The sequence below is a fragment of the Parambassis ranga genome, chromosome 2, assembly GCF_900634625.1.
Source record: "Parambassis ranga chromosome 2, fParRan2.1, whole genome shotgun sequence".
Classification (NCBI taxonomy): Eukaryota; Metazoa; Chordata; class Actinopteri; family Ambassidae; genus Parambassis; species Parambassis ranga.
The window spans coordinates 8,002,558-8,023,654 of NC_041023.1; the positions used below are offsets into that span (position 1 = coordinate 8,002,558).

The window sequence follows — 21,097 nt, forward strand, 5'->3', positions numbered from 1 at the left end:
GCAGACCCATCTCCCCCCCCCACCTTCCCTAGTGTGTTTTTTCCGCTCTCCTCTCCTTCCTATTCTCCTTGTCCCGGTCCTTCAAGCAGCCATATCTGTCTGACGGTTTTCTCTCATTCAAGCTACTAGAGGCCATTAAAGAGTAAAAAGAAAATGTTTCTATCACAAGAGGCACGTCCAGTCAAGTACCAACCACTCACCCCTTCTTTCCCGATATACCCTTCACACCTCTGCTTTTATCATTCTGGTCAAATGTACTGACCACCTAGCCCACTCATTAGCACAGACCGCTATTCTGACTACTAGTCTGAGGAAGAATGCAAGCAGACAAACTGATATAAACACAAACACACTGCACGAAGGCTGCACACACAGAGGTCCTGGATTCTGTTCAAGTGCAGACTACGAAAAAACACACACAGGATGAGGCGTACCGTAAGCACATGTTCCCCTTCGTTCCGTTCATCCATTTAGACTGAAACATCCACAAAGCAAAGGCAGGTGGGACATTAACCAGTTCCTTCTGTTCAGTGGTTTATCTCGGATGTAGAAGGTGTGTGTGTGTGAGCTAAGCGCTAACAGAGACAGTGTCGCACTCGTCTGTTCTCTGCTCCTCTGCTCATCTCTTTATAAAGAGGGAGGAGAAGAGAGAGAGAGCGGCTTCACACAGTGCTCTCTGCTCTACCCTGTCAGCCCGCTCTTTGCACAGCAGCCAATCCCACCATGCTATCATGAATATTTTATTCACCCAGCCAAGAGCTTAAAAACACACGCATACACACTGCCACATGGAGGACACACGCACACATTTGGAGGACAGACAAATGCTCACCCGCTGAGGTATTCAGGTCACAAATGAAGAGCCATTCCCAACACCGATAAACAGAAAAGAGCACACGTGTGGACTTGGGATTCCTCACAAGGTGCAATGATTTGAAAATAGACAGATTACGGGTGTATTCATTAAGATTCACAGTGCCTCTGTGCCTTTGAGTTTGACATTCACAATCCTTATCAGGGCTTCAAGGCTCAACATGTCATTCAACAACCTGTAATATTACAAGGAACTATGAAACGTTTGTTTTGTGCCTACAAAAGGAGCTTTTATATGAGTACGGGAAAAAAATACTTATCTGAAACATAAGCAGTAATTAATATGCCTATGTTTTGAATCACTGTGGAAACCTGTGGGCACAGCATTCATTACCTCCATCACTACAAAACCATGAAGACAAAGGTGAAAAACAAGACATGCATCATCATAAAGGTCCTGAGATGTGGACGACATTTAACAGAAAGAGTGATATCAGATGGCATAAGAAAACTGCAGTTAGAACTTTGGATACAGCAAATAATTATTGTTTAGTCTATAAAATGCCAAAAAAAGTGCTCAGAGCCCATGGTGATGTCTTGTCTTGTCAACTCATCATGTTATCTCTAAACATTTGTACATATTTCAGTGACAGAATAGCTGTTTCTCATAAGATGTCTATAGATAAAGGAAAAAATCTATGTAACAGGGATTCAGTGATTATTTTGGAACACGGGTGAGAAGTTTAGAGAACAAAGTTTAACTTGTATCCATTAGCCATATTACTCTCCCCTCTATAAAAACAAGATCCCATTGAGACTAAGGCTATAATTACCAGCATAATGGGGCTGGTTTAAAGTTTTTTTCTGTTCTGGGATGAGCCTTTAGATAATTTCTGGTAAACACTTGCAGTATACTGCTACATCTTGGGCCAATTGATGACTACAGTACATCGTTCTGTACACAGATACAAATGAGAACAGTGTGATCTAATGTTCCTGACTTAAAACTGTTGTCTAGTTAGAAAACTGTGGGTGGCTAAAGCAAAAGAAAAACAATCCTGTTCACAGCCGCTGCAGATAAACAGCTGAAGTCCTACTCTGTGAAAGGCTGTTTATGCATGAATGCATGGAAGTGTGTGAATATAAGAGGCACAGAATGATTATGATTTATACCCGAGTAAAGCTGTCTAATTATGGAGCATACCAGGTAATTTCCCACATTAAAGCACTAAACATAATGTGGCCTATGGTACTGTTCAATTGCATCCTATGTTCTAAAGGAACATATCAGGTTTCTCACAGAAAGTCAATTGGGTACAACATTAACAGACGCTCTCTGTTGTGTACGCTAATTAGCCTATAGTTTGGTACTGTAGGAATTTTATTCTTTTATTGTATTACAATAATAGCATAGCAACAGAGAACAGAGCCCATCAAACGGGCTCATTCTGTGTAATTACCCATTCAGAACACTCACTGGTAGTAAGTGCTGAGCCAATAAAAGTGAAGTCCAGGTCATGGATCCCACACTGGCTGGACTAATGTTTGTAATTTTAGTCGGATGCTTAAATCAAGTTATTTAAATCATGTTTTAAAGCAATGAACTCATCTTGGGACACTTTTGATTTCAAGAGGTTCAAAAAAATCAATCATTGGTTTCATAGATCAGATCTGATCTGTTAAAGCTTAAACATAGCATGGCTAACTGTTTAGTAACAGTTTAAATAAAATTCACACAGTTTTGCAGGCACATTTCTAAGATTTCTGTATGGATGACACATCTCTACAGCTTCCAAACAATAGCAATGTTGAAACCTTGCCTTTACACCGGTAAAAAAAAAAAAACAAGTCCAAGTGCAGTTCCTAAAATGGCCACAGGAGGCCAGCTCCAAAAGCAGGTCAAGCACCATAGATACCCACACTTCTTTTGCATATACATATTGATCAAAGTTTTATGGACTGAACAGTTCGTTTCTACCTTTTTGAATAAAGTAAATAAAAATTCTTATAAAGATAAATTGCACAGATGCAGGTAACAACAGACCTTTTCACACAGCCTCTCTATGAAGTCACTCAGCCAATGTTTTGGTTTTCCTCACATGGCAGCAGGACACAAAAAATGGTGGGTGCACAGTTACATAATTTACGTCACACAACCACTTGCTGTCCCTTCTGGGAGTCCTATTTAGACGGGTAACAAGCCTCATAGATTTTAATAGGCACCAAGCTGTTTAATTACTGCCCAAAGGGTCCTATGACACAGTGAATCTCAAGAGTTGACCTCTATGTCTTGGCTTTCTATAAGCCCCTTTTCATTGGGCAGCTTTGAGGATCGAGTTTCTTCACATGCACATGTTCATAGATGCACAACTAGGCGCGCACACACAAACATAGTAGTGGAAAACCCTACACCACCACTGATGTCAAAGAGTCAGAGTGCACTTTAAACTTGGCTCAGCAATCGGTTTCTTTTTTGGGCTTGCTGCGTGTGTGTGTGTGTGTGTGTGTGTTTGATGCTCATCACCCAAGCTGTGACAGCACATCCAGCAGACAGGAAGTGGTACAATCACCCACAACTCAGTTAAAACGTCACACAGAGGAGAGCTAATTCACGTCACAAATGCTGTGTAAACTGCCTGACAGTTCCATGTTTACGTTTCCTCTCTTCTGAACAAGTTTTAAAATTAGCAGCCTTTCCTGACATGGACATGCCACAGCTATTCTAGGCACATTTGATATGCAAATGAAGCGTTTTTCCTGTTACACAGATTATACACACACTGTCCAATAAGGGACGGATGAACCTGTTGAACGTTGAAGAATATGCTAAAGCCGGTGCAACCCCGCATTAACATACTGTCAGGCTCATTCAGACAACACCGGAGGCGTATCACGCCTACTTGTGTGTGTGTGTGTGTGTGCGTTCTGGCTTTGCTAAAAGTTCAAAGACAAACAAGTGAACAGTTTGTCTTTTAATCGCTAATAACGGATCTGAACAGGTTTGGCTCGTGGCCAGCTAATTCATTAGCTTACGCTAGCTGAAAGACAAATAAAGATTAGCACGGAAACTACAAATTGGACAGGGAAACAGGTTTTTCTGCTATTTATATCTGGATGGACTTCTTCACTGACTTTCTCAGGAGACTTGTAAAAAAAAAAAACTTATAACCGTGCCACGTGTCCGGAGGAGAAAGCCGGCTAACAATAGCAGTCGCCGGATGGAGCCTCTCTGAATCTGACTCCCTAGCATCCCTTGGACTTGCTTGACAAACAACGGGCAAAAACGGACAAAGAGCAGGACAGTTATATCGGTGGGGGACTGGTTAACTGAGCTGAGCCGCTACTTACTGTTCTCAAGAGGGGCTTCATTTGTTCTGAAGGTTCGTCCATTTCACCCACTGTTGGTCCTCCGCCCCACCGTTAGCGCTTTTTGCCGGTTGATGTACAGTACAGACGATGCCGGGTGACACTTATGTTAACAGCGAGGCGGCGCAGGCTCTGCTTTTCCTAACGGCACTCTGAGGACACGCCTCTACAAATGATTGACATTGATTGATGGCCAATTGGCTTACAATTCCCAGAGCATTAGCCAATCATATTTAGGAACGTAACGACTTGGGGCGGGAGCTACTTCCGTGTTCCTAAATGTCCCAAGCGGGTTTTTATTTGGGTTTTATTTCGGTTACGGTGCAGTCAAACACACGATGACTCAGAATTAAATTTAAAAAAGTTCTCAAAATAAAGTAAGTAAGTTTTTATTTAAAAAAAAAATTAATTAATTAATCACGGCAATTTTAGCCCAATTAATTAAGTAATTGGTAATAATAACATTGAAAGGGCATCTAAAACAGAAATTTCTCATTCAGCACTTTGTATTGTGGTTAAAAAAAAGACAATAACGGATTCAAACTCACATTTAAACCAGTTTGTTGTGCTTAGAAGCTGCAGTTTCACTTGTTATTGGGTCCAAAGCAGCATCTGTGTCCTGAAGAGACGAATACACTCCAGTAGAGGTCACTGTTGCTTCCTGATGCACCAAACTACGGTTTGAGCTCATTAAGTCACAGCAGGCCTTTAAGGACAAGGCTATACAGGTCAAGTTATATAATTATCTGATCAGGTGTCACTGTGTGGAAGGAGCAGATGGCTGTTTAGTCACTTTGCATTCTTAGACACATTCCTATCAGTACAGAGCAAACAGCTGCAGTTTACACTCCTACAAGCTCAAGAAAAGCTGAAAATACTTGACGAATATGACAAAGCAACAAATCATACACACAGATACAATGGATGGCTTGAATGCTAAATCATCAATAGAAATGGATACTACAATAAATGATTAGTCTGTCAGATGTGCTTAATTTAAATTAAAAATGGTGACTTTTTATGTGGAAGATGATAACTGTTCTCTTTTTGCAAGGCTGTCTATAGACGTGTGGCTATAATAGATCTTAAATGTAAAATTTGAGCAAATATTATGCATTACGTTCTAATTTTGAACCACATAAAAAAACAAAAAGGGAAAAACAAATGTGTAATAATTCAGTGTCACCAGCAGGTGGCAATGTTGTATAAAACAAGTGTCTCCTGCCATTTAAAACAGTGGTTCAGTGCCACAAATAAAGAACTTTTAAACCATCAGAAGTGCTTGATGACACACAAACCAACAAATGATTAAATGGAGGAACGCATTTTGATGGTGTAAAATATGACAGGTCATTAGCAAAGCCAAACAAATTTTTTTTCTTATTTAGACACAATAAATATTAACAGCTAATTTCAGACAAAAAAAATCAAGTGAACAGTTTTTTTGGGTCATTTATTACATAATATTTTGGTGATTAGTTCATAAAATTATCAATACTGTCAGAACAGCCAAAGTAGTAAAGTCTGTTCTTTCAGAGGAGTTCATGGGTGTCTTCCTTTAAATAGAGCCCATTCCTCACCCGCCCATCAACCTCCGGCATAATCACGCGGCAGCTCAGAAATAGAACTGCGAGGTGGGAGATCAAACTATCACCTCTTAATTGTACCCTGAGTCTTAAAGATGCTGAGAGCCCATTAGCGCACAAAGAAGTGTTCTGTGTACAGCTTCTGAAACATTCATTGGTATGATGCAGCTGGGGGATGAGTCAGAAGTTAGACAAGTGGAAAGAAGCACCACACTGGCATCCACCTGTGCTGGGATTCATGGTAAAGAGATGCAGGCTGCAAAGTGTTGTGGTGATAAGAAAGAAAGTTTTCTCTTCCAGAAACTGAAAAAAGTGAAGTGAGGTTAGTACAATTGTATATGAAAAAGAGGCTTGGCTGCATTACTTTTCGTCTTAGTGCAGAGCTTATGCAGATATTCAATTAGATGGGAGCTGAAAGATGTGACAGATTGCAGAGTGTAACATGTTACACGCAAGCCACAAAATGAATATTGACTCTCCCTCTTTCCCAGAAGGGTTAGTGGATGTTGTTTTTCTCCAGCGGTGAGGCCTTCTGAGGGTGCCAGGAGAGAAGGAGGAGAATGTGAAATTCCCAAATCTGTCAGAGCGCTCCATCAAAGTGCCAATGCATTGATTTTGACCACAGATCTTTTCCGCCCAGCTGCTTTTGCATGCCCTTCCCCAAACATTGCTCTCAAGACTGGTGTCTTGTGGGAGCCTTCAGTGCCCCTGAATCCTGTTCAACTCCGCTGGGACATTGGGAGGAGGAGGAGGGGTGAGCGTCAGAGGCCAGTGACCAGCATGGTGTACCCAAATCGACACAGGGATGGGAGGGGTCGGTTGTGGAGATGGTGGTGGTGGTGATCAGGAGGTGGGAAGAGGGAAAGAAGGAGGGCAAGGGGGGGGTCCGGTCTGTTGAGGTGCGCTCCACTGCCCTCCAGAGGGAACACAGGGGTTTGAAATCAATGTGCTGTTAAGTGCAGCTTACCCGCAGGATACTCTCTACAACATTATCCATGCACCAGTGAGTCAAGGGGCCTGCCTGCGTGCTGCCGTCTGAGGGCAGCGACACAGGGACCCTCCTGCGCCTCCAGTTCCTTTCACCTCTGTGCTCTCTGCCAACACTCAACGCCCTTCTCCAAACAGTTGTGGCCCTGCTAACTTGAGACTCATCTCACACCAGGGTCTCACTCCAACAGACCTGTGAGCACTACACCCGTACTGTAGTCAAACGTATCCCCCACCAACCCACCATCCACTGCTGATGAACCACTTCCAAAGGAGGCGGCGGAATGAATAAAGCATTGTGTTTGTGTACATAAACACCTGGGGTGAGCTAAAAGGAGAGTCTTTGTCAGCATCATTAGACCGTTGATGCCAATGACCTCCGCTTAATAATACACAGCCATATGGCCATCACATATAAAACAGAATGTTTGCAGAGGGTTTCCATTGTGTATCGTTGTGTTGAGCAACATGGATTTTGATGTCATCATGCATCATTTCAGATACAATTATCACAGCTGGATCTGAGACGTGTCATTCATGACATTCACCGCAATAAATGTAAACCTTTTCAAAGTAGATAATGAGTGAATGCATCACAACAAAATGTGGCCAAACAAGACTCAAATGATCCCCGAGGAACAATTCTGCAGTAATTCTAACTGGCTTGATTGAGGTGACATTTATCAACACATCAAAAGAGGAAATATAGTGTGAAGAGGGAACATAATTGCTACTGTCTCAGTCGTGCCTGACTGTTACTTTTTAAAAGGGGTGTATAAAAAAAAAAAAATGTTGACCCAGACACACGCCTGCCTGTGGCTGCATTTAGTCAGTGAGAGCAGTAATAGTGTGTGACTGAAGGTGAGGAAATAGCCTGAGGCCTTCATGTGTGTTTAGATGTCAGCCCTCCTTGGGTACAATATCTCCGTAGCCTCCTTGGCCTTTCTTACATGAACTCTCAACACGGTCACCAAAGGACAGCCTGAGGGAAGGACGCAGACACGCAGGAGTCAAACAGAAAGACAGAACTTTACTTTTTACAAACATGCTCTACACACACAGCCGCCTGCTGTTACACACACCACAACAAAAGTCAGTCAATTACTAAGATTGTAGAAGGCAATGTTAACATCGGTGTTCAGTGTTTCAGGTCTTATCCCAATGCGCATATCGTCTTTAAGTTAACATGGGCTGAGTTTGTGGAAGCATGCTGCGGAGGTGTCTATTGATTGCTGTGCTTCTTGCATGAATGACTGAGAAAGACACAATCTATCGACTTGTTGCTGGGAGTTCAGGTGCTCCTAAGAAGCACCTGTTAAACAAACAACTTTAGATTCATCATCTAAATTATCATACAAAAACAATTACACAGAAAAATGCTAATTAATAATAGCAGCAATAATAATAATAACAACTTTAATTTGAAAGAAGACTTGTGCAAATGTGTGACATTTGAAGAGAAAACACAATACATGTCTGACTGAAGTTGTGAAAGCTATGTTTGATAAGTACATTTATCACCATGTATTGTAACACTTAGTCACATCTTTCATTGGATAAACTAACCTACACATGTGATCAGTGTGCAGCATGACAACAACCCTTACACATACAATGTCATTACAAAGATATCTTCAGCAACAGGAAGTACAAAGAGGCCCTGCGTAGCCTGTTTTAAGGGCCTGAAGTGTAAATGTGCACATTTGTTTCCAGACATATATGATTATGATTGTGTTTTTTGCAGGTTATGATTAGCCCTGTAAATTGTTGATCAAACACAGTAATGTTTATTAAAACAGAAAACATATTTTAATCAGTCACTCAATCTGTCACTCGCGTCTCTGCAACTGTTCCTTTCTACTGAGAGACGTGGCTGCTGCAGTTGTCCACTTACAATCTTGACAGCTATTCTCCACCTCTCAACAACTGACAAACAGAGGTCAGGGCAACATAAAAAGGAGAAGAAAAACCTCATCAGATGCTCAGAAATACAATTTGCTGACATGCACAAGTGCAAACGTTTTTATTCTCCAGGCCCGAACCTCCTCTCAGTACCACCCCCACCCCCCTTCCCTCCCCGAGAGCTTTTTTCTTACAGCTTTCCTGAGAGGCCGGGGCAATCAAGCACTCTACCTTGTTAGGAGGTGTTAATTGGAGTTAGTCAGACTCCTCACTTTGTCAAGGAGTCTGACAACAGAATTAATTAGGATTCGAGTATGTAAATCAATTCAAATTGGGGTCCTTATGGAGGATGATATGAAGTATTTTCACGGAAAACAGGTGCTGAGAACACGAGCCAAGCCGGTCTCTGTGTGAATATTATGACTTCTCGTTTCATGCAGTTTATCTGCACTAATCTACTTTTGGAGAGGCCATAGACGTGCAGTATAAATAGAGGTGTTGAGCTGAACGTTGCCCTCGGATGGATGGCTGATGGACCACTTTCTAGTTAGCCTGTTTCTCGTAATTTCTAAGTTGACTCTCATGCAGTTGCATTACTTAGGTAAATGATAAAATGTGTGAAAACACCATAGCAACAACAGAAGGAATAGTAGGACTATCTGCTTTTGTGTGCTTTTCACCTAATTGGGTCTATGTTGTGAATCATGTCATACAAGGCTTGTAAACTTCATATTTAAATCACACTTTGTTCACTTGAAGCGTGTAACACTCATAGCATTAAACGGATGGGTCAGCATTTTTAAAGCACATGTGCACCACAGGAAAAGCTTGTAAGGAACACTTGTATTTATCATTCCACCTCGTTTCATATTGTCATTGACAAGAGGTCTTGTAATATGCATGGTGTTCTTTATATTGAAATATGTCCCACATCAGTCTACACATAGTGAGAAGACATTGTCCTTCATTGCTCTGCTAACCTGTTTAAAAGCATCTCATGCTGATGCGCTTTGGATTAAATACATTATGCTACTTGTTGCAATGTCACAACCACTGAATGGCACCCTTGACAAAATATAAATACCATTTATATGGTCACACCACTCAGTGAGAACTCCAAAAATGTTCATCTAAGAGCTGCAACCGGCCGATATTTACTATTGTACATCCACAATATACAAATGAAACAAACACAGAAAGACATTTGGACAATTGCTTTATGAAAAGCTGTTTTATTATCCATTTAATAACACCTCCATGAAGACAAATTTTGTACAAGATACATCACATTCTAAAGTGCACGAATACTGTACAACGAAAATGACTTAAATATACGCAGGGGAGAAAAAAAACCCATTCGTTAAAAAAATTGTAAAAATAATAATAATAATAATAAAAGAATTAAATGGGACATGCTTCTTTTTTTTTAAATTTCAAAAACAACAATCACTATGCATGTTTCTGTTCAGGTATGTGAGAGGGGCTGGCCTGGGAAAATAACCTTGTGCAGCTTGCTTGGGGGGCAACACTAAGCTTTGGCACCTTTAGAGAAAAGAGAAAAAAGACATTAACAAGGAATGGAGAGCACTCAAACAAAAGAATTATATTTACTTTAAATAAATACAGTCTTAGGGGCTTGTGTAGAATGCATAATAACCCATGCCTTTTGGGTTGTCCTTGTTGTACTCCTCCGTAGTCAAGTCCTCACACTTGATGGTTGGGGAGTTCTCTGTGCTTGAGCCTCCCGGGGACATTCTGCGCCTCTTACACGCCATTGAGTACACGCCAGAATCGGTTGAGTCCACTGATTTGAGCGAGTGGGACGTCTCGATCCAGGTTGAGGCTGGCGTGGCGTTCTCCTCTGGCAGCTTCTCTTTAGTGGCCCCTAGCTGGTCCTCTGGGAAGGCTGGGGGGCTTGGGCGAGGGGACCAGGGCAGGCCTGTGGTCATTTTGCGCTGGTAAGAGCTTCTGGTGCCCCAGCCTGCAGCCATGGAAGCGAAGGCAGAGTCTGGGTAGTAGCTGAGAGCGTGAGATGTCTGCAGGGACAGAGGTTTGATGCCGTAGGACAGCAGGCTACTGGTGGAATAGTCATTCTCATATGACAGATCGAGCTTGTTGGAGCCTGGCTGCTGGACTGGAGGAACAAACCAGCGCTGGGCAGAGGCAGCTGCACTGGCGTCCTCACTCTGTGGAGAGAGGAGGCTGTTGGTTTGGGGAACGGCCCGTTCGCCAGTGTAGAATCGGTTCTGAGGCAGGTTGTTGACAAACTGGTCCTGAAAGAAAGGCTGCATGGCATAGCGGGCTCCCGGCACAATCTGTGTAGAGCGAGGGGAGTCTGTAGGAGATGGAGTAAGCCTGTCGCTCTCTGGGGCTGTGTACATCCTGTGCAACACAGAAGAGAAGAACACACACGTAAAAATCAAACTATGTGCAACAGAAAATGCAGCGTCCAGGTCAGGAAACAACAGAACAACCATATTGTTTGAAGTGTAGACACATACGAGTCATAGTTGTCCCGGAAGCCTTTTGCAAAGGGGTTGTGGTCTATCTTCAGCTGTGTAATCTGAAACAAAGAAGTGCTGCGTAAATAATTTGTGCTTAATTCATGCATCTAGGAAGATGACATGACTGATACTTACATCTGTGTTCTGATACGCTGTGACGGCTATAAACTGGTTCTCTGGGAAGGTGAAGGTTTGAGTTCTGGCCTCGTTGCTCATGTCCTCCACTCCATCTTCTGTCACCTCCACAATGTGCAAACGTGGTTGGTATTTATGAAGCGACTGCAAGACTATCATCTGAAAACGAGAAGTGAGGGGTGACGCCGTTTATTTCAAGAAGTAAAAGAGCAGCTGCATGACTTTTTGATTTGATAATAAAAAATATCTTTAGATTATTATTATATCTAAACAATTCATAATTAAATCTGTGAATCCAAACACACATCTCACCTGTGTGTTGTTGTTGTTGGCTCCTTTATTGTTGGTCAGCTTCAATTTGCCAAAAGAGATTTCTTGCCTCATCCAGTGAGCACCAGTGTTTGGAGATTCAGGATGAACATACATTTTGTTACCTAAAATATAAAAAAGAGCAATATAATTAATATGACACTAAAGAGAGAGAGGCCACATCTGTGCAGACTGTCCTCTAAAAATGCATTTAATAATTCATTGCCTGTTTTTCTTCAAGAATTAATATTAATTCTTGTTTTCATGTTGCTGTGAAATGAATCTACTAGTTTTAAAAATTGCTTAAATTAAATAAAATGTGATTTTTTTTTCCTCCTTGACAATTTAATTTAATTTAATAAATTGATAAAATGGTGTATAGTGATAAAAAGGATTTTACATTCATGGTTAAATAAAGAAATAAGCATTTTAAAAATTACCAGTCATTTAAAACATTTAACAAGCAATTTCACACATTAATTTCTCCCAAAGATTTTTTTAAAAAACCTGTGTATTATTTGGAAATACATTTGAAAATTTAAAGTGTCCAATTACAACACAATTTTTTTTTCGAATAATTTTAAATGTTTTGAAAATCAAAATCAAAATGCACCCTTTAAATGTCCATCTTAATTCTGTAACTCACCTTGCATATTATTGTCTGCTTTTCCACAAGTGACCCACTTTCCTCCCTGAAAGCGCCAGTGATTCGGGTCAGCCAAAACAATTTCTACAAAGACATTGTAATGGGCCGTGAGGTTGAGTCCAGTGATGTTGAAACTGAGGAATGGGAACATCCGCCTGGAAAAGACGAAAACATGGATTAGTTGTGCAGAAACAGGAAAAAATGGAAAACGAAAGTGGAACTTTTTAGGTGTTTTTTTTATAAATATATAAGCCTGATGCGTAAATATTAATTTAAAAATACTAAAATCTATATTATATATTATAATCTAAAGCCACCAAACTTGTAAGAAATGTGTGGCTCTGTGCGTAAAACTGTGCTCATGCGTGTAAAGTTGCAAATAATGGCCAGCCGTGAAATTTAACAGCTTTGCGGGATGAACGCAGATATGTGCGCGTGTGTGCGCGAATGAAGGCCTCCGGCAGCATCTGCTTACCTGCCCTGTTTGGTGATAATCATCTCGGTCTGGTGCCGGTGGAACTTCAGCCACAGAGGTCGGTTGCAAAGATAGACTTGTGCTCTGGCTCCGCCAACAGACCCCGGGAGAGACATGGACCCAATACCTGTCCCCGTCCCGGGATAGGAGGGGTACAAACAGCCCGGACCTTGACTGAACTGGTACCCTCCGCTGCTAAACTGGCTCCGACCAGTGCACACTGAGGAAGAGGAGAAGCCCGTGGGCGGCAGGACGGATCCGTAATGTAGTGAAGCCGGATACCTGGAGCTGCTTGACCCGGTGTACACTGACCCAGTCTGTCCTGCATATGGAAAGAGGGAACAGGGGTTTGCCATGTCGGAACTCGCCTGGGTCGACGAGATGAAGTATCTGTCAGAGCCAAGTTCGTCTATGTTGTACCGGCGACCGCTCGTCAGCTCGTCCTCACCCAGCACCGGGGAGCCTTTCCTCCCATCTGGCCCGGCTTTAGTGAAAGTGTCCCCCTCTCCTTCGCCCAGCATCCCGTTCCCCACCCCGGTCAGATACTTCTTAGGAGCGCTGCTAGACTCTGATTCCGTCCGGTCCACTTCTTGATACTCTAGCTGCGACGACGGCCTCGGGCTGTTGTTGGCACTGTCCGACGAGGACAGATTGTAAAAGGTCTTGGGTAAATTGATGCTTGCGCTGGGAAGAATGTTCTCTAACTGCATTGTTTTAAAGATCTTGCAATAAATAAAAAGAGTTTTCAAGAGTCCAGAGAGTGAATTTCAGCCAAGAGAGGTGCCAGCGGGCGCCCTGGTTCTTTCTGTCTCTGCAGCCTCCCTCCCTGACGAATGATGATGGGAGGTTCAACCCTCTCCTCACCTATGATTTTCAGATCAGATTATGGGCTGGACGCGGGGTGTTGAGCGGCTCTTATAAGACGTAGTTCTCCACACACCCAAGCGTTAGGGGAGGAGCTTTTGAAGAAGCATGCGGGGGCTCCAGCCCGCTCCATAGCCAATAACCGCTAATTCAATTAGAATGCCTGAAGTAGTAATAAGAGTAAGTTCTTTTGTATATATATATATATATATATATATTTTATAGGCTGTTTCGTGCAGGCTGAAGTGGCGATAAATCCACGAACCTCGAATCCATCATTTTCACAATGAATTACACGCGTAAATAACCCCTCAGGTTGTTTTTAAGGAATTAGTTGAAGCACAAACATGAGAAGAGAAGCAGATTGTTTTTTTTTTTGTTATCTTTGCCTCACATGCTTCTCAAATACAAAACTGCTAAAGAAAAAAGAAAAGATTGAAGTCACGCGTCTTGCTTTTGCAGCCGCGCAGGCACAATCACCTCAAATCTTTCAGCTTCTTCGGCTTCAAGTCTTCACGGCAACACAAACACGCACTGAGATGCGACTCAGCAGAGAACAACCTTCGATAAACAACAAAGACAGAAGCACTTTTACTCCGCGCAAACAGCCGAGCACGTTCGAAAAAAAAGAAGAAGGGAAAAAAAGTCACACCTGCACCTTATTTCCTATAATTGGAGTCCGGCACCTCTGCAGTGTCGGGGTTAATAATAATAAAATAAACTATAAAAACGCCTTAAAAGACATATCTAAAATTAAAAACACTAAGATTTAATTTTTACATTTGGCTCCCCCGACAAATCTGGAAGTCACTTATTGTAGACGAGCTTTTCCCTTTTTCTTTCTCAGGCTGTGTGAAGAATTCATTTTAAAAAAATAAAAAGGGAGAGAGACTAAATAACATATAGGCCTGTATTCATTTTAGATACTGTGTTTTTTCCATATCATTTATAATTATTGCTTTTGTGGTCAAAATGAAACGCAATAAAAGCATGTGTGGGACATTAAACTGAAATGTCAGAAACCACAAAGAGAATTTAGATTTCATTTCATTTCTAAATATTACAAACCGGAATTTAAATACGAGTTGGTTTATATTAAAAATGTTTAATGAGAAGATCATAGAAAAAATGTCATTTTTGTTCAAATTTGATGTTAAAAACGTATAAAGTTTGCTTAAATGAACATAAATGTTCTCAAAGACGTAAAGTAATACACCTGATATTTCTGGAAGAGAATGCCAAAAATGAAAGAAAAGACACAACTAGACCTGCAAAAATACCGAATAAAATTAAACATGTCTTCATATTTGTTTGTTTACAATTAAAAAATCCGATACAAAACAAATCATGATTGAATATAAAGTGTCCGTGTCACACACACACACACACAGTGAAAGATAGTGTGAGAGATCAAAAGCTGCCGAAACCAGAAAATAATCAAAGAAACATGTCTGGAGCTACTGTATCCAGGCCTAATGACAGAGGTAACAGGAGGCACAGCGCTCTCTAGTGACTGATCAGGACACTGGGCAAACCTCCACCACCGCTGCTTATATTCAAGTATGTAAAAAGATCAGCATGCTGGCCGTTAACTCTCACTCTTTCCACTTGTTTCTCACTTTACATCATCTTCAACTCTGTTTGCATCTATGTGTGTGTGTGTGGGCATTTTGTGTTTGGTTGAGTCTTAAAGAAAGCTGGAGGGGGAGTATAAAGGGTGTGTGTGGGATGGGGGTGGGGGGGGGTGAGATGAATTTGGGGAAAATGGGGATACAAATCTGTGAAAAGCTGAGGGAGAATCTCGGCTGGAGGCAGATTGGCTCGTGTCATAAATGGGACAGTGGAGCTGCAGCTTTCGGGCCATCAGGGGACCCAGGAGCTACATGCATACGACGCACATCTGTCAATCAAGATTGAGACCCTTCACAGACTCACTGCACACCAGACAGAAAAAAACCAAACATTTGACAACTGACATCATTTCAAATGATTTGAAACCTGCTCTGTTTCACAACAGAGAATCTCACTTATGTGCAAATCCTGATTTGTTTCACCTCATTTTTTTCTTGCTCTTTTGCAACGAATACAATTCTTCAGGGAAACATGCACAAAGATGGCAGTAAAGCTTTTTTGGGGGGGGGGGGGGTTGTGAAAAATAGGGTTAGTGAAAATTCCATTTTATTTGATCAAAATCAGTTGTAAATACGGCTACAAATGTCCATTTTGGAACACAAATAAAAGACATTATAAGGACGATTATTGGCCTCATCTTTCTGTTTATGTCCCCCTTCTCTCGCTTTCTCTCTCTGGCTTTCACACAGCAGAGGTGTTGCTCTCTTGTCTCACTAAATCTATAGTTCAAAGGAAGCTGCATTTGTATTCAAACCAAAGTCAAGCATGAGCTGTCAACACCTCATTAGTACAATCCTCCCTCTATAGCGTGTTCTTATTTAAAGGGCCCTTTGCATGATCAGCAAATTACTGATAAAGTGAATCCCTCTTTAACAAAAATAAATTAGAAAAGAAAAATCAGTCTTCATGGCACCTGCACAGGCACAGATCCTTTCTGTTGTATGAATTATTTCACAGCTGATCATTGCACTTTACAGCTTTATTTCACAGATGATTACAAGCCCATTGAGGGAAAATCCTGGTAAAACAGCCACAATGTGATTGTTTTAACGGCCATGGACTTCTTTTTTTTCCCCCGAAACGACCCTAAAGACTCGTTTTTGCCATTTGAAAACTAGAAAACAAAATAAACATGATTTATTGGCCACCTATAAATAAACTAATTCCAAATGAGGTGGATGTGTAGGTCCTACTCATAAAGGAGCTCCTGCTTGTGACCTGTCAGCATGTTTCTTGACCACCTATAAAAGTCCAAGTGTGTCTAAGATGACCCTCTTTGGCCCCAGGCCAGGGCCTGCGCGACAGGGGAAGGGAAGTCCTACCATATTGTTGTCAGAGTAGATCATCAACAGAGCACATGAAAGGAATACATTCCAGGTTTTATGGGCCAAGGTGGCTGCTGAAGCCTTTGCTCAGGAGTGAATTCATGTACCCCATTGCAAGGATTAATAACGCAAGTCTCATTAGAGATCCTCGCCACGGAGACCCCTGGAGGGAGGGGGGTGCTGGGAAAAGAACTGACTTGCAGTGTGCGCCATGCCAGCACTGTGCTCCTCCGCAAATCATCATCCTCAAGAACATTTTTATTGGAAAGAATTTATTTCACAAGTTTATCAAAGATGTCCCACAGTATATTTTCCAGTTACGAACGTTTAATCAAAGCAGTAGTCTTTACGCAAGGACAGCTTATGTTACAGACATGCTGCTGTCTTCAAAGATACAAAGGTGACAGCTTCATGAATTTCCATGTGGGTGCATATTGCTTTCATCAATTACTCCCTTATTTCCTTGTCTCCACCATATTTTCCCTCAATGATTTAAACAACAGCGGCATCAGTTTTTTTTTTTTTACCTTTTTTTGTTTTGTATATAAAATCACAGCCTCACCTTCTTTTGTGCCAATACTCAGATTGAATATGTAAAATATATTCATGTTTGAAGTCCTGTTTGTCATTTCTGCAAAGCAAATTATCATGAAATGGGAATTTCCTCCATCTGCAACCAGTCAGTGAGACCCACGGGAGTTCTCCTTCCATACATGCAGCACGTTTGTATTCTTCCAAATACATTAAAGTATGCCAGATTGCATAAAACCATCTGATCAACAGATAAGTCTCAATGTCAGCATGTTACTGCATATGTGTGTTTGTGTGTGTGGCCTGTAGAAGGAGGGAGGTGCGGTGGATTATAGAAAGACAGAAATGTATCTGGGGATATGTGAGCCCAATACTTCTGTGATGCACAGGTTTTTCAGAGGGCAATGATAATCCACTGTGTTAAGACAAATCTAGGAAAAATAAGGTGTACCGGTTGCATTCAGGGAAATAGGATTGGAGCTGTTCTGCTATATTTGATTCCCCAAGGAATGATAACATGATTTTTGGATTACTGCATTATAGAAAGTGTCACCCTGCAGGCCTGTGGGGGAAAGCAGCAAGTACAATTATGGAAGCACTGTGAGTTTGAGGTATCTCCATATCTGTATCTGTAGTACAGTTATGTTTTTTAAAAAAAGAAGATAAATTCCTATTCTTTAATGCCACTCCAGTAATTACCTGCAACAGTAAATTGACTGCAAACCACTCAGCTGAATTTGACACATCCACTGTTTTTTTTCTTTTACTTTCACTCAATGCGTGTTGTCATGAGCAGAACATGCAGCCGACATCGGCAAAAGTGGATGGCAGTCCATTGGCCCGAGTCTCACCCTCATCCCCATTTCAGCATCAACCTTTGTTGACCCACTTCTCCGAGCCCATCCTCCTGAAAACACCAGAGGAATTGACATGAGGGACCAAAGCAAACTAGCAGGTGCTAAAAGTTTGACAGCGTAGACTGGATATATGTGTTTCCTGGAACGTGAGGTGTAAGGGAGGGTGGTGGAGTCGTATCGACTCGGCATTAAGCCTCCAAGATAGCACTCCCGCCTCTAGCAGGCATGGTCGGAGGAGAGCGAACTGAGGGTGGGCGGAGAGGTGGAAGACTGTCCCACACTTTGAGCTCGTCAACCAACCAACAAAGCAACCAACCAAGCAACCAACCACCACCAAGGCACCCCTGGTTCTCCGTACTTTCCCATAGCACTATTACTGCCAAACAAGCTGGGCTTTTATCACATCGCTAGCCCTGACTCAGAAACTGCATTTCAGGAGGACCCTGTATTTTTTTTCTTGTCTTGTTTCTTTTTTTCTTTTCTTTTTTTTTTTGGACAGGGAACACAAACAGATTTACACCACAGGAGTATTCTGCTGCTGCTCCTGCCTCAATGTGGTTAAATCAGTGAGTCAGAAGTGAGAATGTAGAGTTTTAACACTTGGTATGAAAGCTTCTAGAGCGACACAGAGGAAAGCCCTAACTGACTTACTGTCTACCAACCAGAGGCATATGCTAGAGGGAGGGAGGTTATGTAGACATGAATAATGGTTTAAGGGTGACCCCCCAAGTGAAATCGGGGGGGTTGTTGCCTCTCCATCAGCCTTTACAGTGCTGGAAAAGGCCTCAGACGCACAAACAAAAAGCATCGTTCTATCTCACTTTAAGGCCCGTTTAAAGGATTTATAAATCAGTGTTGTCATTTGCTTCATTATATATTAAACTAACTGATAACATGCCAAATTATTCACTGAAAAGGCTTCTATTTTTTGCTGTGGAGAAATGCATCCAGCAGCCATTAGATATAATTAGAGACCACAGAATGGTTGTGTATTAAAACATTTGCAGCAATTTGGCAGCTGTATAATTTAGATGTACTGGATCATGGCATGCACATACATGAACACACACAAAACGCACGCGTGCACGCTCTCACACAATCATATACATGTGCACACACACTCATATATGCACACACAGAGGGACCTCAGTGCAGCGGACACCTTCAATATTGAACCCAGACCCAGGCCTGGTCTCTGTATTTACATGTAAATGGTCTACAACAATCTGCGGCCCCTCTCGTCTGCTCTGTCCCTCTAGCCGTCTGGGCCTAGGGAAGAGAGCTGCTAGTCAGATGGGGGGGACCACATCAGATGGGCACCCGCGGTTATGGAGCCAAACGCTCTGTAGAGAGAGGGAAGAGGCTGCCTGCCTGGCAGCTACTGAAACAGCAGGGACTCCCACATAGCATGGAAGTGGTCCATGGACTAGTCTCCATCTCTGACTGGAAAGCAGGGGAGAGGTGCAAAGGACAAAGCGAAAGGTCGTCCTATAACGACCGAAGCAGATGTCATTTAAGGGAAGGCCCACTTGTGTGGTTTCATGGGACAGTTTAGTCAGGTTTTCCAGAAGAGGACTGAGAACCTGGTCTCTTCCTTGTGGGTAGAGGTGTCATATTTGACAAGTGTATATGTGGATGTGGAGGGGTGGGTGTCAATGATAAGAAATTACGAACAGCAGTGAGCATGCATATCCAAGTCACATGGTGGTGGGAAGGAGCCTGCCTGTATTTGTTCCTTATGATCGTCTGTCGAGTGTTTGTGTGTCCTTCTGTGCTGGCGGGTCAGATATGGTGGAGGTCTAGACACATGGACCAAACATTCTGTCTGCCGTGGAGCGCTTGTTTCGAGGTTCATCTGATGGTTGTAGACCTTGATAGAACAGACCAGCCGAGACAGGCTGGACCCATCCCCAGTGTTAATGGACCAGACTTTGTTTCAAAAATCTGGTGTCTGTTGAGCTTCTGAGGAGAAAATTCTGACTTTTTGCTGTTCTTTTTTTATGTTCATACACACACAGTCTGCAATAGTTTAAAAGTTGAAGCAATTCATGAAGTAAGGTGTGACCCTACAACTTGTATTAATTGTTTTGGCCTATTAATTTAACCCCAGAGCGTTGAGTCAGAAAATAGTCCCATGTGGACACAACTACACCTCTGACATGATGTTCCATAACACAACCAGTGTATCACCCTCTATACTCCCCACTGACACACACTTTTGGACTCTGGCCAACACATTAAGCTGTCTTTATATTCTTAATTATGAATTGTACAGATACTGGAAGTGACAGACTCTCTTCTCTAACTAGCAGCCACACAGACAAGAAGCTGGTAGCTATGCAGCATTTGCACATTTTGTACCATTTAATGACAAAATTTACACACAAACCACAAAGACCCTTGTAAACACACGCTTTGACAAGCAGACTGATACAATTTTCACACCTGGATGGTGTAAATACGTAGGTGGCGCCAGCAGCTGGTTCGGTTAGCTTACTTTAAAATAATGAGTTGAAGCAGCGAGCAGTGTTACGTTTGTGCTCACTAACGATCGCTTTGTTTCTCAAACTGTAAAATTCCTCCAAATAGAAAGTTTCTTTTTTATCTGGTGCATTTCTTGAGAACGTTAACAGGGTTTTCCATCAGAGGCCATGCTTTGTGTTGATTGTTGCTTACCCTGCTGTCCATGGCACCAGTGCAGGAATGTTTCCACAGAAGTCAGATTTAAAACTCTGGGCTACAACTTAGTAAATGTTCATTTATATCTAAAAGCTCTACGCTAGCCAGGATGAATGTTTCCCCTTGGATTCCATTTTTTTCTGGTAAGCTAAGCTAACCTGTACCCTCTGGTGCAAGTTGTTTTCCAACCAGACTTAAGCAGGTAAAGTCAGAATCAACCAACCACCACATATACCTCTGACAGTGCAGGGAACCCCACCTCAGGGAAGCCCTGCCTCATGTTGGTGAACCCCAAATTGTAACTGTCAAGGGGATCCCCAATGATGCCCAACGTTCGACTTACAATATGATTTATCAGAGGAGGGCTTAATACCTTCCACCCCTTGTTAAAGAATGTCCCCCACCTCCTCAAAAAAACGACGAGCGATCACACCTTTAGTGCAGAGGCTGACAAAAGGGGAGCCCCAGGCTGATGTGGTCTTCCTA

At 42.1% G+C, this 21,097-nt stretch overlaps 2 protein-coding genes across 10 annotated transcripts in view; both read right to left on the reverse strand.

The window, feature by feature from the left end:
- The window catches only part of LOC114432411 (sodium bicarbonate cotransporter 3-like), a 28,717-nt gene extending 24,387 nt beyond the window's left edge, over positions 1 to 4,330 (reverse strand). For 7 of the 8 annotated variants that reach the window (XM_028400407.1, XM_028400411.1, XM_028400408.1 and 4 more), the window contains exon 1: positions 4,162 to 4,330. In XM_028400407.1, coding sequence (XP_028256208.1) covers positions 4,162 to 4,203 — 42 coding nt within the window. In that variant the 5' untranslated portion in view covers positions 4,204 to 4,330. Of the gene's footprint in view, positions 1 to 434; positions 598 to 4,161 lie in introns of those variants that run through there. The other variant, XM_028400405.1, reaches the window with a different exon arrangement.
- Positions 4,331 to 10,103: 5,773 nt separating this feature from the next.
- eomesa (eomesodermin homolog a) lies at positions 10,104 to 13,588 on the reverse strand. Of its 2 annotated transcripts, XM_028397900.1 has the most exons (7): positions 12,724 to 13,588; positions 12,249 to 12,403; positions 11,606 to 11,727; positions 11,294 to 11,452; positions 11,156 to 11,217; positions 10,318 to 11,036; positions 10,104 to 10,196 (listed from the first exon to the last, which is right to left on the reverse strand). In XM_028397900.1, exons 1-7 carry the CDS (start codon positions 13,431 to 13,433, stop codon positions 10,183 to 10,185), a joined length of 1,941 nt encoding a protein of 646 aa, XP_028253701.1. In that variant the 5' UTR covers positions 13,434 to 13,588; the 3' UTR covers positions 10,104 to 10,182. The 2 variants fall into 2 exon arrangements, with proteins under 2 accessions (XP_028253701.1, XP_028253695.1); XM_028397894.1 differs by having other exon boundaries at positions 10,104 to 11,036.
- Positions 13,589 to 21,097: the final 7,509 nt, after the last annotated feature.

Excerpts from the sequence above, each read along its gene's own strand:
- eomesa (XM_028397894.1), bottom strand. The coding sequence starts at position 13,433 with ATGCAGTTAGAGAACATTCTTCCCAGCGCAAGCATCAATTTACCCAAG. Across the intron at positions 12,404-12,723 it reads ATTATCACCAAACAGGGCAG|GCGGATGTTCCCATTCCTCA; the intron begins GTAAGCAGATGC and ends CGTCTTTTCCAG. Across the intron at positions 11,453-11,605 it reads CCAACAACAACAACACACAG|ATGATAGTCTTGCAGTCGCT; the intron begins GTGAGATGTGTG and ends TCTCGTTTTCAG.